The sequence below is a fragment of the Balaenoptera acutorostrata genome, chromosome 8, assembly GCF_949987535.1.
Source record: "Balaenoptera acutorostrata chromosome 8, mBalAcu1.1, whole genome shotgun sequence".
Lineage (NCBI taxonomy): Eukaryota > Metazoa > Chordata > Mammalia > Artiodactyla > Balaenopteridae > Balaenoptera > Balaenoptera acutorostrata.
Window position 1 is genome coordinate 115,778,607 of NC_080071.1, and position 17,017 is coordinate 115,795,623.

Here is a 17,017-nt window from a genome sequence, read left to right on the forward strand (position 1 = left end):
TCTTTTCCTTCTCTTGTGTTTCCTGCTTAGAGAAGTTCCTTTAGCATTTGTTGGAGAGCTGGTTTGGTGGTGCAGAATTCTCTTAGCTTTTGCTTATCTGTAAAGGTTTTAGTTTCTCCATCCAATCTGAATGAGATCCTTGCTGGGTAGAGTAATCTGGTTGTAGGTTTTTCCCTTTCATCACTTTAAATATGTCCTGCCACTCCCTTGTGGCTTGCAGAGTTTCTGCTGAAAGATCAACTGTTAACCTTCTGGGGATTCCCTTGTATGTTATTTGTTGTTTTTCCCTTGCTGCTTTTAATATTTTTTCTTTGTATTTAATTTTTGATAGTTTGATTAATATGTGTCTTGGCGTGTTTCTCCTTGGATTTATCCTGTATGGGACTCTCTGTGCTTCCTGGACTTGATTGACTATTTCCTTTCCCATATTAGGGAAGTTTTCAACTATAATCTCTTCAAATATTTTTTCAGTCTCTTTTTTTTTTTTTCTCTTCTTCTTCTGGGATTCCTGTAATTTGAATGTTGTTGTGTTTAATGTTGTTCCAGAGGTCTCTGTGATTGTCCTCAATTCTTTTCATATTTTTTTCTTTTTTCTGCTTTGTGGTAGTTATTTCCACTATTTTATCTTCCAGGTCATGTATCCATTCTTCTGCCTCAGTTATTCTGCTATTGATTCCTTCTAGAGAATTTTTAACTTCATTTATTGTGTTGTTCATCACTGTTCGTTTGCTCTTTAGTTCTTCTAGGTCCTTGTTAAACGTTTCTTGTATTTTCTGCATTCTATTTCCAAGATTTTGGATCATCTTTACTATCATTACTCAATTCTTTTTCAGGTAGACTGCCTATTTCCTCTTCATTTGTTAGGTCTGGTGGGTTTTTACCTTGCTCTTTCATTTGCTGTGTATTTCTTTGTCTTCTCATTTTGCTTAACTTACTGTGTTTGGGGTCTCCATTTCGCAGGCTGCAGGTTCGTAGTTCCCATTGTTTTTGGTGTCTTCTCCCAGTGGGTAAGGTTGGTTCAGTGGGTTGTGTAGGCTTCCTGGTGGAGGAGACTAGTGCCTGTGTTCTGGTGGATGAGGTTGGATCTTGTCTTTCTGATGGGCAGGACAGCATCTGGTGGTGTGTTTTGGGGTGTCTGTGACCTTATTATGATTTTAGGCAGCCTCTCTGCTAATGGATGGGGCTGTGTTCCTGTGTTGCTAATTGTTTGGCATAGGGTGTCCAGCACGTAGCTTGCTGGTCGTTGAGTTGAGCTGGGTCTTGGCGTTGAGATGGAGATCTGTGGGAGAGCTTTTGCAGTTTGTTATTACGTGGGGTCGGGAGGTGTTTGGTGGACCAGTGTCCTGAAGTCACCTCTCCCACCTCAGAGGCACAGGCCTGACACCCAGCCATAGCACCAAGACCCTGTCAGCCACACAGCTCAGAAGAAAAGGGAGAAAAAAAAAGAAAGAAAGAAAGGAAATAAGTAAATAAAGGTATTAAAATAGAAATTAATTATTAAAAATTTAAAAAGTAATTTTAAAAAGAGAGAAGGAAAGAAGAGAGCAACCAAACCAAAAAACAAATCTTCCAATGATAACAAGCACTAAAAGCTATACTAAAAAACAAAAACAAAAAACGGACAGTCAGAACCCTAGGACAAATGGCAAAAGCAAAGCTATACAGACAAATCACACAAAGAAGCATACACATAAACACAAATAGAGAAAAAGGAAAAAATATATATATATATAAAAATAAAAAAAGAGAGCAACCAAATCAATAAGCAAATCTACCAGTCATAATAAGCTCTAAATACTAAACTAAGATAAACATAAAACCAGAAATAAATGAGATGCAGAAAGCAAACCCCAAATCTATAGTTGCTCCCGAAGTCCACCACCTCAATTTTGGGATGATTCGTTGTCTATTTAGGTATTCCACAGATGCAGGTACATCAAGTTGATTGTGGAGCTTTAATCCGCTGCTCCTGAGACTGCCTGGAGAAATTTCCCTTTCTCTTCTTTGTTCGCACAGCTCCTGGGGTTCAGCTTTGGATTTGGACCCACCTCTGCGTGTAGGTCGCCTCAGGGCGTTTGTTCCCCACCCAGACAGGACGGGGTTAAAGGATTGGCTGATTAGGGGGCTCTGGCTCACTCAGGCCCTGGGTCGGGGAGGGGTACGGAATGCGGGGCGAGCCTGCGGCGGCAGAGGCCAGTATGACATTGCACCAGCCTGAGGCGCACCGTGTGTTCTTCCAGGGAAGTTGTCCCTGGATCATGGGACCCTGGCAGTGGCGGGCTGCACAGGCTCCCCGGAGGGGCGGTGTGGAGAGTGACCTGTGCTTGCACACAGGCTTCTTGGTGGTGGCAGCAGCAGCCTTAGCGTCTCACGCTCGTCTCTAGTGTCTGTGCTGATAGCCATGGCTCATGCCTGTCTCTACAGCTCATTTAGGCGGTGCTCTGAATCCCCTCTCCTCGCGCACCAGGAAACAGTGGTCTCTTGCCTCTTCGGCAGCTCCAGAGTTTTTCCCGGGCTCCCTCCCAGCTAGCCGTGACGCACTAGCCCCTTCAGGCTGTGCTCACACCGCCAACCCCAGTCCTCTCCCTGGGATCTGACTTCCGACGCCCGAGCCTCAGCTCCCAGCCCCCGCCCACCCCGGCGGGTGAGCAGACAAGCCTCTCTGGCTGGTGAGTGCTGGTCGGCACCGATCCTCTGTGCGGGAATCTCTCCGTTTTGCCCTCCGCACCCCTGTTGCTGCGCTCTCCTCCGTGGCTCTGAAGCTTCCCCCCTCCACCACCCACAGTCTCCGCCCGCGAAGGGGCTTCCTAGTGTGTGGAAACCTTTCCTCCTTCACAGCTCCCTCCCAGAGGTGCAGGTCCTGTCCCTATTCTTTTGTCTCTGTTTTTCCTTTTTTCTTTTGCCCTACCCAGGTGCGTGGGGAGTTTCTTGCCTTTTGAGAGGTCTGAGGTCTTCTGCCAGCGTTCAGTAGGTGTTCTGTAGGAGTAGTTCCATATGTAGATGTAGTTTCGATGTGTTTGTGGGGAGGAAGGTGATCTCCATGTCTTACTCCTCCACCATCTTGAAGGTGCCTGAATCATTTTTTTAATGTCTGTTAGTTTGGAGGTGTGTTGGTTTGTTAAATTTTTTGGTGTCTTTTAATTGTGGTAAAATATAACATAAAATGTAACATTTAAACCATTTTTAAGTGTACAGTTCAGTGGTATTAAGTACATTCACATTGTGTGCACCCATCCCCACCATCCATCCATATCCAGAACGTTTTATCTTCACAAACTGAAAGTCTATTTATTAATCAAACTTCACATTTCCCCTTCCTCCCTGCCCCCCGGCAACCACCATTCTACTTTGCTATGAATTTCACTATTCTTTTGTATCTCCTATAAGTGGAATCTTAAAATATTTGAACTTTCATGTCTAGCTTATTTCACTTTACGTGATGTCTTCAAGATTCATGTTTGCTGTAGCATGTGTCAGAATTTCCTTTCTTTCTAAAGCTGAGTAATATTCCATTGTATGTTTGTACTACAGTTGTTCATCCATTTTAATTTGTTAATGTACAGATGGATAGGTGCTATAAACATGAATGTACAAATTGCTCAATTCCTTGCTTTCAGTATTTCGGGAGTATACCCAGAAATGGATTTACTGGATCACATTGTAATTCTGGGTTTAATTTTTTTAGGAACTGCCATACTGTTTTCCATAGCAATAGCACCATCTCATATTCCAACTAGTAATGCACACAGATGCCAATTTCACATCCTCACCAACACTCTTTTTTTTGGTGTTTTTGGCTGCATTGGGTCTTTGTTGCTGCACACAGGCTTTTCTCTGATTGCAGCAAGTGGCTACTCTTCATTGTGGTGGCTTCTCTTGTTGTAGAGCACGGGCTCTGAGCGTGCGGGCTCTAGAGTGCAGGCTCAGTAGTTGTGGCTCACGGGCTTAGTTGCTACACAGCATGTGGGATCTTCCCGGACCAGGGCTCGAACCCGTGTCCCCTGCATTGGCAGGCGGATTCTTAACCACTGTGCCACCAGGGAAGCCCCACCAACACTTACTGTTTTCTGGTTTTCTGATAATAACCATTCTAATAGGTGTGAAGTGATATTTCATTGTAGTTTTGATTTGAGATTCTCTGATGACTACTGGTGTTGAGCATCTTTTCATGTGTTTATTGGTCATTTATCTTCTTTGGAGAAATGTCTACTCAAGTCCTTTGTCCATATTTTAGTTGGGTGTTTTGTTGTTAAGTTATATGAGTTCTTCATATACTCTGGATATTGATCCTTTATCATATACATGATTTGCAAGTATTTTCTCCCATTCTGTAGGCCAACTTCATATATATATATTTTAGTGCACAAAAGTTTTTAATTTTGATGAAGTCCAAATTTGTTCTTTTGTTGCCTGTGCTTTTGGTGTCATATCCAAGAAATCATTGCCAAATCCAAAATTATAATCCAAAATTATTTCCCGTCTTCTTCTGAGTTTTATAGTTTTAGTTCTTACGTTTAAGTCTTTGGTCCATAGTGAGCTAATTTTTATATATGGTGTAAGGTAAGGGTCTGATTTTTGCATGTGGATATTGTTTTCTCAGTACCATTTGTTGAATTTTTTTTTAATAAATTTATTTATTTAATTTTGGCTGAGTTGGGTCTTTGTTGCTGCGCAGGCTTTCTCTAGCTGTGGTGAGTGGGGGCTACTCTTCGTTGCAGTGTGCAGGCTTCTCATTGCGGTGGCTTCTCTTTGTTGCGGAGCATGGGCTCTAGGTGCACGGGCATCAGTAGTTGTGGCTCGTGGGCTCAGTAGTTGTAGCACACGGGCTTAGTTGCTCAGCGGCATGTGGGATCTTCCCGGACCAGGGCTCGAACCTGTGTCCCCTGCATTGGCAGGCAGATTCTTAATCACTGTGCCACAGGGAAGTCCTGTTGAATTTTTTTTAAAGCAATTCTTTCTAGTGTGATTTTTGTTGCTTAGGGACAACTCTTCTAAATTTTTCTTATAGTATCTTTGTAACACCTAAATACTTTTTGTGATACTCACTCTTTTCAGAGATTAGTTTTCCTGAGCTTTAAGTAGATGTGTTTCAGAGGAGCTTTTCTAACTTCACTGTTATTTTGTGTAATATTCAGAAATGTAGCAGGTTGCTTTCTGGGGTTTCCTGGCTGTGTCCCCCTACCTCATTTTTATCTCTGCTTTGCCTTGTACCTATCCTGCCAATTTTGCTTTTTGTTCCCAGAAGCTTTTCTTCAATATGGAGTCCTGGAAGAGAGGCTTGGGAGATCAGTTTCAAAAGTTCATAGAAGTTAGCTTCAACCCTTTAAGCCTTACTCTAGTCCTCATGCATTCATCCACTTAATTGGACTTGACAAAATTTTTCCCAGGTTTAGCTGCTGTTCTCAAATTGGCCCACCATGGTTTCCAGTGGATGCCTGTTGGCTACTTTTGAGTTTCTTCTGTTATCAAGTCCAGCACATGCCCCATTACTTCCCTTTCCTTATTGCATAGATGCTGATACTGTAGGTATTGTGGTTACAGTAGCCTGTTTTCTCCTCTCCCGTTTGTATTTTGGGATTTCCTTGTTAAGTGGTTTGGTTATAAGCATCCATAGGCTCTTGGTTTTGCTATCTTGTTTCTGTGATTTTCTGTGGAGATTTGGGTAAGCAAGGTGGACGATCCATCAGAGAGAGTTTGATAGACATATGAAAGCAAGTGATATTCTTGTTAGATTTTTTTTCAAATTGATTCTGAAAAGAGCTCAAAGTTTTAAAAGAAAAGCTTTTTTTTGAAACATGGTGCTCTATATGTCTAGTTACATATGTTGACTGATGGAATGTATTGACCATATCTTATACAAGTCTTTATAAAGTCTTCATGAAGCAGCTTTTTTCCCTCAAAATGAAATGATTGTAAAATATTCACATAATTCATACCTTTTTTCATGCACACACACATACTTGTGTCTGCTAGTCTTGATAGTTCATATGCTTCTTTGATGGCTTTAGCTCATTTGTACCAGAACTAAGAAAGTATTTTATACAATTTGGTGATACAGTAATTCTAAACTGAGCTTGGTCTATAGAATAGAGCAGATTTTTATGTTAACAAATATGCAAAGAGTGTTTGCATTAGCCAAGGCACACAAAGGTTTCTGTATGAAGACTGACTTTATGTAATTTATAAACTGATTTTGAAGGCATAACAAAGGTATTTTTAGTACATAAAATTGTTTACAGTAATTTTTTTAAGTGAAAATCAAATTAGATCACTATACATGCTACTATAAACATGTATACACATTCTAGGGAATGAGGAAAGTGATAGAAACATCCTTACCACCCCACAGCATTTTGGGGCATTAACTTAATGTTTTATACTTAAATATAAGTTGTGGTTCTGGTTGTAAAGCTGGCATGTTAAGTACTCCGTATATGTCATATTTAAGGAAATAGATGTGATGTGAACTAATGGGCACAGGGTTTCTTTTGGGGGCAATGAAAATATACCTTAAATTCACCAGTTCAGAATGTGCAATTCAGTGGGTATATTTATAGATTTGTGCAGCCATTATCACGATCTAAGTGTATAGTACTTTCATCACCCCAAAAAGAAACCCCATGCCTATTAGCAGTTCGCTGATTTTTCTCCCCCCTCCCAATCCTGGACAACCATTCTGTCTCTGTCGATTTGCCTATTCTGGACATAGCATATAAATGGAATTATGCAATATGTGGTATTACAGTTAGCATAATGTTTCCAAGATTTACCCATAGTGTAGCATATATTAGCACTTCATTCCTTTTTACTGCTGAGTAACATTCCATTCATTGTGTGGATATATCTCATTTTATTTGTCCATTTATCAGTTTATGGACATCTAGGTTGTTTCAAATTTTTTGCTGTTGTGAATAATGCTGGTGTGAACATTCGTGTGCAAGGTTTTGTGTGGAGTTAAGGTTTTGTTTTCTCTTGGGTATATACCTGGGAGTGGAATTGCTGGATTGTATGTTAAACCTAGACCTCAGTAATCTTAGGTAGCTTTTTTTTTTTAATATTTATTTTATTTATTTATTTTTATTTATTTTGGCTGCACCGGGTCTTAGTTGTGGCACATGGGATCTTCCTTGTGGCGTGAGGGATCTTTTAGTTGAGGCATGTGGACTTCTTAGTTGCTGCATGTGGACACTCAGTTGCAGCATGTGTGTGGGATCTAGTTCCCTGACTAGGGATTGAACCCGGGCCCCCTGCATTGTGAGTGAGGAGTCTTACCCACTGAACCACCAGGGAAGTCCCTTGGATAGCTTTTTTGAAGACATTTTGTGAAACTGCCAAATGGTTTTCCAAAGTATTCATACCATTTTACCTTCCCACAAACAACGTTAAATGGTTCCACTTTCTCCACATTTTTGCCACACTTAAACTGTCTTGTTTTTAAATTATGGTTATCCTAGTGAGTGTACAGTAGTATCTCGTGGTTTTGATTTGCATTTCCATAGTGATTAATGGTCTGGAGCGTCTTTTCATGTGTGTGTTGGCCATTTGTATATGCTTAAGCCTTGAACAGTGCAGGGTTTAGGGACCCCACCCCCACACACTAGGAAATCTGCATGAAACTTTACAGTTGCCCTGCCCTCTGTATACAACTTTCTGCATCTGTGGATTCAACCCACTGCAGTTGCTAAGGCACTGTAGTATGTATTTATTGAAAAAAATCTAAGTTGTAGGACGTCTTTATATATTCTGGGTAACAATCGCTTATCAGAAAAATAATTTGGGAGTATTTTCTTCCATTCCATTGCTTGTCTTTTTCACATTCTTGATGGTGTCATTTGTAGCACATGTATCCAATTTATTAATATTTTCTTTTGTCACTTGTGCTTTGGTATATCTAAGAAAGCATTGCCTGATCCAAAGTCATGAAGATTTATTGCTGTATTCTTCTAGGAGTTTTTTTTAATAGTTTTAGCTCTTACATTTTGGCCTGTGATCCATTTTCAGTTACTTTTGGTTTGTGGTGTTAAAGAGAGAGGGATGGACTTCAGTTTTTTGCATGTGATTATATGGTTGTCCCAGCGCTATTAGGTGAAAAGACTGTTTATTGAATTACCTTGACACTCTTGTTGAGAAATCAGTTGACCATAAATATAATGTTTACTTCTGAACTCTTTTTTTTTTAAAGAGCTCCTGACTTATTTATTTATTTATTTATTTAAAAAAATTTTTTTTTTGGCTGTGTTGGGTCTTCGTTTCTATGCGAGGGCTTTCTCTAGTTGTGGCAAGCGGGGGCCACTCTTCATCGCGGTGCGCGGGCCTTTCACTGTCGTGGCCTCTTGTTGCGGGGCATAGGCTCCAGACGCGCAGGCTCAGTAATTGTGGCTCACGGGCCTAGTTGCTCCGCGGCATGTGGGATCTTCCCAGACCAGGGCTTGAACCCGTGTCCCCTGCACTGGCAGGCAGATTCTCAACCACTGCGCCACCAGGGAAGCCCCTGAACTCTTTATTCCACAACCTATATGTCTTTATGCAGTACCACATAGTCTTGATTACTGTAGCTTGTAAGTTTTGAATTCAGGAAGTATGAGTCTTCCCAACTTTGTTCTTCATTTTTCAAGGTTGTTTCGGTTATTCTCTGTCCCTTGCATTTCCATATGAATTTTAGGATCAGCTGGTCAGTTTCTGCAAAAAAGAAGCTGGGATTTGACAGGGATTGTGTAGATCAATTTGGGAAATCAGGCCTTCTTCACAGTATTAATTTTTCTATAATATTAGTTTTTGTTTAGCCATCTGAAGAAAAGTGGTCTTTTTAAGGTTTATGTGGTATGATAGAGTACATATGCAACATTAATGCTCTTATTTCACAATACTATGATTGTTTATTATGGGCTGGTAGGAGCTGAATATGTAAGGGAGAGTTGAACACCAACATTTGAAATGCTGAGGGTATTTTAAACTATAAATTGTAACATTCATAATGATGAGGTACTCCTCAGTAAATAAATTTTAAAATGCCAAATTGTGTTAAGCATATTAAAATGTATTTAAATATAATGTAATTACTCTGGAAATCAAACCCTATTCTCTTCATCAGTACTATTTTTCAACAATACTGAATACTAGTATTTTTTCAGTCTTTATTAAGCCAGCTGTTTTTTAAATGTAACTAGATGTTCCAAATAACATACAACCTGAAGATTTTTTTAAATTCTCAACATAAAATTTCTTATGTTGACAGTATTACACTCACACATAATTATATGGGTAGGAAAACAGCTAAAATGCCGGAGTGAGTTAATGACATTTTCTGTAACACTGAAATGCCAGTCTTTTCAGTGCAGTAAAATTAAGGGTTTAAACCCCTTTTTAACATTGTACTGGAATTTTGGTTTAATTTGTTGAAGCTTGGTGATCTTTCTTAGTAACAAACGGACATTTTGACCTATTCCGTTTTCTTCTTTGTTGGGGGGCTGTTTTTCTTTATATCTAAGTTTTTACTTTTCCTGTTCTGGGATCCTCTTTCTGTGAGTGTTTGCTGAAGTTTTACCATTACCACTTTTCCTTGGCTATAGCTATAGGCAAGTGAGTTGCAAATTCAGACTGTGATACCTAGAACTAGCTGGATATTTATTAATGAAGCGTCTTCAAGGCACAGAAAATAGTTACTCCTACTCTTAGGGGACAGGAAGTGTTGGGGCAGTTAAGGGACAAGGCAGAAATGGCCTCACCAGCCTGTAGGACCTAAAGATGAAACCTAAGAAAAGATTAGAAAAAGCTTGTTGATGATGTATTAGCAAATAGAAAAGCAGACTTGGAGGTCTTTGCTTCTGTTAGGGCTTTTTTGGATCAGGAGATCTAAAGTTGAAGAGTAATAAAATAGCTATGGCTAGTTCTTAAATTAAAATGTATATACACAAAGTGTATGCAGAAAATTAACTACTAAAAGAATAAAGACCAGAATGATTTATTTGAAACTGATTTTGATGTAGCCATTTTCAGTGACTTAGAAATCACCCAACCTTTTTGTTAATGCAAACTGACCTTGCCTCCAACTATCAGGGTTGAAGCCAGCAATGGAGAGTGAAGAATGTCAGCAGTGAGGGCATCATGAGCAGAAGGGGAGACAGCGGCCAGGAATGGGCAGGAGGAGAAAGATGGAGAAGGAAGGGAGTCAGATCAAGAGGTAGGAATGGAAACATACAAAGGAATAGAATAAGAGAAGAATGTAAAAACAACTGGAGAGAGAAGGGAAGAGAGGAGTACAAGTGTAATCACTGAAGTAAAGTCAAGTGTCATCATTTCAGTGTTTGAATCTGCTTATTAGTTAGGACTACAATGAACCCTTTAAAGAATTGAGTTTAACCGTGGAAGAAAGAAGGTGAGCAAGAAAGAAGGGAATTTTGATGAGCGTGTTAAATCACTTTTTAAATTTAAGATCAACCCTAAAAATACACAACTGTTGTTTCATTTTGCAGCATAGTGATAATAATATTTGAGTCATATTACTATGGGGCACTATTCTAAGTGCTTTACATATATTGATTCATTTAATTCTTACCACAACTTTATAAGCAGATACTATTTCTCCCATTTTACAGATGCGGAAACTGAGCCACAAAGAGAATAAGTAATTTGCCTAGGCTAGTCAGATAACAGAGCCAGGATTCCACTGAGGCAGTCTGACTACTGTGCTACAGCTGGCTTCATCACCTCTACCTCCCCCTCTCCATCATTTGTATGGTATATTTCTGTAGAAATTTGTTTTGTTTTGAGAATGTAATATGCCCTTGAAATAGTTGTACATCTGTTAGAGTGACAAACTGTGGACACTATTTAAAGATCAGTTTTTCTTCCCTTTAGTTACAGTAACTTGAGAAAGTCTATTAAACTCAGTACCAGAACACAAAAGATGAAGAGTGCATGCATGGTCCCTGTCCCCAGTGAACTGAATCTCAGTTTGTAATTGGTCATTTGAACCAACCAAATGTCTACTCCAATATTGGTGTGAATTCTTTTACTTTGAACCAAGGTTGCTAATGAATGTTTGTTGCCTTCAAAAGTATGCTCACCTTTAAAAGCCACCGACCAACTAGAAGTATTGTCGTTATTTAAAGGTTTTTGAGTTATTTTTGTTTTACTAAGCTACACAACAAAGTCAGCTTTTCATACAAAAAACAGTGGTACCTAGTTTGATTACCTTCCTTAGTCATCCTTAAAATTAAAGCCTCGCATGGATATTCACAAAGTATCTAAAAAGGTGTTTTGTTTTGTTTTGTTTTTACAGCCCTGATGGAGTAAGATGTTTGCAGGCAGTAGAGGAGGAAATGTGAATGGAGGTAGTGGATTTCACCAGGAACTTTGGAAGAGTGTTGGGTATTAGTTGCACTGGAGGAGGATGAGAATTGAGCCCTATTTAGAGGGAGAACAGAAAGACTTCTGTGAGGAGTGTGGGTAAATAAACCAGGAACCTATCCTGAAGATCATTGCTTAGCTCCTTGAATACTTAATTTTTAAAACTTTTTTGTAGAATTTTAGAATCATTCACTAGCATGCATATTTTGTGTCCATTGAGACTGTCTTCTAAGGAGAAGAGCTATGTGGTTTGAAAGTGCTTCTTGATATTGAGGTTTACAAAAAGTCTGAAGAGGATGGAGCTGTGACTGGGAGTCCTAAGAGATTTTACCAAGAAAAACTCATTGGAGACTTTTAGAAGTGCCCTTTAGGCAAGTAAGAGAAATTCTGGTGTTAGGAAGACAGTTTAAATATTAATATTAAGTTCAGTCTAATTTGACTTTTCACTTGAGCCTGTATTGCTTCACTGTTTGACAAAGAGTTCTAGCATTTGAAGGTTGACTTAGCCATTTCCCTCTTAGACATGAACGAGATAATAAATGAGAGATTGTGGGAAACTAAGACTATCTTCATTTTATTGAGTGTCTCTTGCATTTCTTACCTTGGCATTGGCTCTTAGATTTTTTGTTGTGACATTTGGAATACTCTGAACTTAATATTGGTGCCTTTATATTAATATATGGATTATCCACATGTCATTCATTCAGCAAGTATTTTGAACAGCAGCTGCACAATGCTAGGTAATGGGAACACGAATGAATAATTTAGTCTCTGTGTTCAAGCTGCTTCTAGACTGGTAGGGCAGACAAAATTAATAAACCCCAAGTTAGAGTACAGTGTAAGTACAATGACAGAGGAATACACCGTTTCCTATTGAATAAAGAAGAGCAATTTGCTCTGACTCGGGAATTTTACCTTGGGGGGGGGGTGATCTTTTGAGGCAAGCTGTTAAATAGAAAAGGAATTAATCAAACAGACTAGGTAGCAGTGGTAAGAAATTTTCAGTATGTAGACAGAATGACAGAACAGATAGAAGGTAATTGTCCACTCTCAGTTATCTTACACTTTCTCCATCTTAGGGACCCCCCTGCCCTGGATGACTGCCATATAACTGGTATTTCAAGGATATTGACTAATTTTGGTATTGCTTGATTAAATCTGTTGTAAAGAAAACAGTTTAGTCTATATCTATGAAAACTAAGAATAAGTTGCTTTTCTGAGCATTCTCAATTTTTTAAACCATTTCCTGTTGTAATTTTAATTTTAAGAGACTGAAATAAATTGAAAGTCCAAGATGGAATTATTCAGTCTGTTTAAGGTAACATTATATCTGATTGTTTGTAGCGAAACTCACTTAATTTTAGGTATGTTTTAAAGATTTATACATAGGAAGAGAACTTCGTGAAGTCATTTTTACTCTGTTTACTCATCTGCAAATGCAGTTGGACTAGAGAAGGCCCCTTTCAGATCCAAAATCCAGTGATTAAATTTTATATCTCAAGAATGATATTTATAAGTTGTTTTAAAAGCTATCAGAAGAAAGGGTCCACCTCCCCTGTATCAAATTTTCTCCTTATGTTAACTACCCAAATCATGTAGCTTGATTTATGCCCCCCTCTCTCTCCTCCCCTCCTTCTTTTGGCATTGTTTCTGTATAGTGATTGATAACCCCTCAGATGCAGTTAGACTCAGATATTCATCTCTTGAAAAATAATGTACCTGAATCTTGATGTTTAGAAATTATCTTTTCATGACATATTTTTTGTATGTATTCCTAGAATGTTATTTGAATTTAAATTATGCCAGTTTTCTGAGTCAGCAATTATTTGGTTTACTACTAAGTTTTTGGATAAATATTTGCTCAGAATTGTTGTTCTCTTAGTCAATATCTCTATAGTGCAATGTTCTTATATTTCTATCCCAAGAACATAACTTACTAAAGCTAAAAAAACAAAAGTTACTTTTTTCATCTCCAGTTAGAAAGGTTTCTACTCTATTGGTTTGTCTTACATGTTTATATTTCCTGGTTTTTTAGCTACTTTTAATATTGCTGTATTGAAGTAATAGAGATATTAAGTAGCAGTTTCATGTTCAGAATCCTCTTATTTTGCCTTGTAGATTCTTGTTCTTTTTCTCTCTTGAGCAAGATTGTATAGCTCTTAGCCACAAAATGAAGCATTGATTAAAAGAATCCTAGTAAGTGGTGACTGCCTCAAAAGAGGGAAAATCTGGGTATACTTTACCCACTTTTCTTTTTTTTCTTTTTTCCTTCTTTCTTTTTTTTTTTTTAAAGCTTTGACTTCATTATTTTGCTTGAGTTTTTTCCTTTACCTCCACAATGTGTGTTAATATTATTTAAACTTTCTTTTAGCTAAAGTATAAGTCTTTTTCCTTTTAGAATTCTACTTGCAAAACAAGTAAAACAGATTTTATAGACTGAGGTAACTAGTTCTATCTAATGAATAACTTTTTAAAAATTTAATCTCGTCATAGCCCAACTTCAGTTCATACTATTAATATTGCATTCCTTTCTTGCATGTCCCCCCCCTTAGAAAGTAGAAGGTGTTTCCAAAATTTGTTTTTAAATCACCAAATTTTATCTTTTCCACAGATAATATCACCTACTGCATTATTTTTGGCTGCAAAAGTAGAAGAACAGGCTCGAAAACTTGAACATGTTATCAAAGTAGCACATGCTTGTCTTCATCCCCTAGAGCCACTGCTGGATACTAAGTGTGATGTATGTAAAAATTGGATGTTTTGGGTTTTGAAACCTTTTCATTATTTAGACTTAATAAAAATATAATTCAATTAGTGTTGCCTTCCAATGCTGCTTATTACTATTACGACTTAGGAATGTAATACCAGGAAGTGATCTGACAGAAACATATTTCATGTTATGTTCATGAATTTCATTGTCATTCTGCATCATGTAAAGCTTTGATTCAAAGGTACTTTTTAAGTGTTTCACATTTTGTTTATCCTCACAGCAAACCTGTGATATATGTAGAGGGTATATCATATCACCTCCATCGTTTGGGTGTATTTAAGACCAGAGATATATAATTCTCTTAAATTGTTGGCAAATGAGGGAATAGAAAAACCTCTGGATTTATCTCTAGACCAGTAATTACTCTTTTTATAGAAATGTTCCTTTATTAATGCGTGGATGCTACTACTATTCTCTGATACATAAAGATTTATTTTACCATGCTTTCATGAGTGTCATTTTGAAATTATTTTTGTTTTCCTAAAGAGTAATACTGGTTTACAAACAGCTTGTTCATCACCAATGTTTCAATAGACCTTGTTTGAAAACACCATTTTTAAATGTTCTGACATCTTAAAACAGAAGCTAGCATTCTGGGCCTTTGAAATCCTTTTTCTAGCACTCCTACGTAAGTGAGTTGCTTTATCAGGAACTGTTAACTACTGAATGACTACCAGACTGTATTAATTCAGTTTGATTTGGATCAAGTTTAAGGTCCAAATTAAATATATCTGATTTTATTAATGACAGGTTTTATCCTACATGTTGGCTTTAAGGGACTAAAATATTAATGTAGCCATTCAATAATAGAGAATGTATGATTATTTAAAGTTACTTCTTATAGTTTCTCTTAACTTTACAAATTCAGAATTATTTCTTGTGAATGCTTAGGGTATTGTTCAAATAATAGAAAAATCTATGTTTTAAAATTCAGCTCAGTGATCTCAAAATGGGCATAAATAAAATTAAAGGTGCTTTCACTCTAAGTTTAGCAATATGTCCTTACAGAAATGAATATTTATATATAATATAGTTTTCTTATCACCTTAGTCAATTGTCATGATATAAGAATGAGATGGCAGGAAAGTTTTCCTACCTTTTATTCCCCGAGTAATTACATTAGGGCAATGATTTATTGAAGTTGAGGGAGAAGACCGTCTATTTTTGTCCCCACAGGTGTATGGTACATTGTTTTGGTATTTTATAGCTAAAATTTTTTCTTTTGATCTAGGGGTTTGAGGGATTGTTTTATTTTGTCTTTTCTGAAGAGAGGAATTTAATTCTAAAAAATAACGCACTGACCTACTGTGACAGTCAAGGAATTACCACATGAAATATCCTAGAGTGAGTTGATGAACCCTTTTCTTTAAAGGCCAGTTTGAATTTAATCTTACTTGGGTTGGCGCTTCCTGTCCTTAATGAGTCCTGAAGCACCAATGCCTGGGTAAAGTTTTACCTTACAGACTGGAGATGTCTTTTTTCAATTAACCTACCCCCTTTCATATTATTATTTTTAGATTGGTTTTTGTTTTGTTTTGTTTTGCTTTGTTTACATTTCCTGTATTAGAAGTAATTGAATTTAGAGTTTCCTGTATTAGAAGTAATTGAATTTAGAATTATCACAGAAAATAGGTTTTCTCTATCATCCTCAGTTTTATTTTCTTCATATTTCCAAACTACCTTGTAGTAGTTCGTAATGAATCTATAATACTCATGAGATTTAACAGTCCCATAGTCTAGTAGTGTTATGTTTATTAAGCATTTTAATATTATTATTTTTACCTGGCAGGCTTACCTTCAGCAGACTCAAGAACTGGTTTTACTTGAAACCATAATGCTACAAACCCTAGGTATGTACTTATGTCAGGTATTATTTGTGTGTGTGTTCTTCAATGCAGTATTCTAAATAAAGGAAAAGATTTCTGGAATAATTGTATCATTGAAGAAAGTTTCATTTGAAAATAAGGTTTGGTTCCAGAATAGTATTGCCTGGTTCTAAGGAAGCCAGTTTTTAAAATTTAATTTTGTTTATTAGCATTTAATTGAAAGGCAAACATAGCCTTCAATGTGATTTCTTATATTTTCAGATAGTTGAGACACTGTACTTCATTTTGGATTTGCATTGGGGAATAAAATGGTCCTTTAGGGCTATTGTGTATGACTATAATATGTATAAACATACATAGAAGTCCTGCTGTACTAGAGCTTATGAATTTATCACATCATTTTATTTTATTTTTTTAAATATTTATTTGGTTGCACTGGGTCTTAGTTGGGGTAGGTGGGCTCCTTAGTTGAGGCAGGCAGGCTCCTTAGTTGTGGCACACGGGCTCCTTACTTGTGGCATGCGAACTCTTAGTTGCAGCATGCGTGTGGGATCTAGTTCCCTAACCAGGGATCGAACCCAGGCCCCCTGCATTGGGAGCACGGAGTCTTATCCACTGTGCCACCAGAGAAGTCCCTATCACATCATTTTAAATGTGACATAGTAGTTATTTAAATGTTGATTGTCCTTGTCTGAAAGTTATATTGTCTGCAAGGTTTGTGCAACTTAAGTATCTGTAAAAATCATTTATTCTAATCTTTTACTTTACTCATGAGGAGGTTGAGCCCTAAGCAGATTTTGACTGTGTACAGTCATATATTACTGCTGGAAGAACCTAGGAGGGTGTAGTGGGAAGAACATAGGCTTTATGGAGATCTGCGCTGAAATATGTAGGCCTCTTTACTTGCTTTCTAAACTTGGTCAGAGTTCCTTTACCTTTCGTACCGCCATTCTGTATGTGCAAGGTGGAATAATAATGTAGCTTTAGCATTGTGAATTTGAAGATGAAAGGTTGTTTTTTTAAAAAATTGCCACATAGTGTTTCATAAATAATCATTATTTATTATGGTAGT

At 37.6% G+C, this 17,017-nt stretch overlaps 1 protein-coding gene across 7 annotated transcripts in view; it reads left to right on the forward strand.

The window, feature by feature from the left end:
* Positions 1–17,017, forward strand: part of CCNT2 (cyclin T2) — a 48,464-nt gene that overhangs the window by 15,416 nt on the left and 16,031 nt on the right. For 4 of the 7 annotated variants that reach the window (XM_057550929.1, XM_057550930.1, XM_007192035.2 and 1 more), the window contains 2 exons: positions 13,961–14,089; positions 15,909–15,969. In XM_057550929.1, coding sequence (XP_057406912.1) covers positions 13,961–14,089; positions 15,909–15,969 — 190 coding nt within the window. Of the gene's footprint in view, positions 1–10,595; positions 10,738–11,433; positions 11,445–13,553; positions 13,791–13,960; positions 14,090–15,350; positions 15,464–15,908; positions 15,970–17,017 lie in introns of those variants that run through there. The other 3 variants (XM_007192042.3, XM_057550931.1, XM_057550932.1) reach the window with 3 other exon arrangements.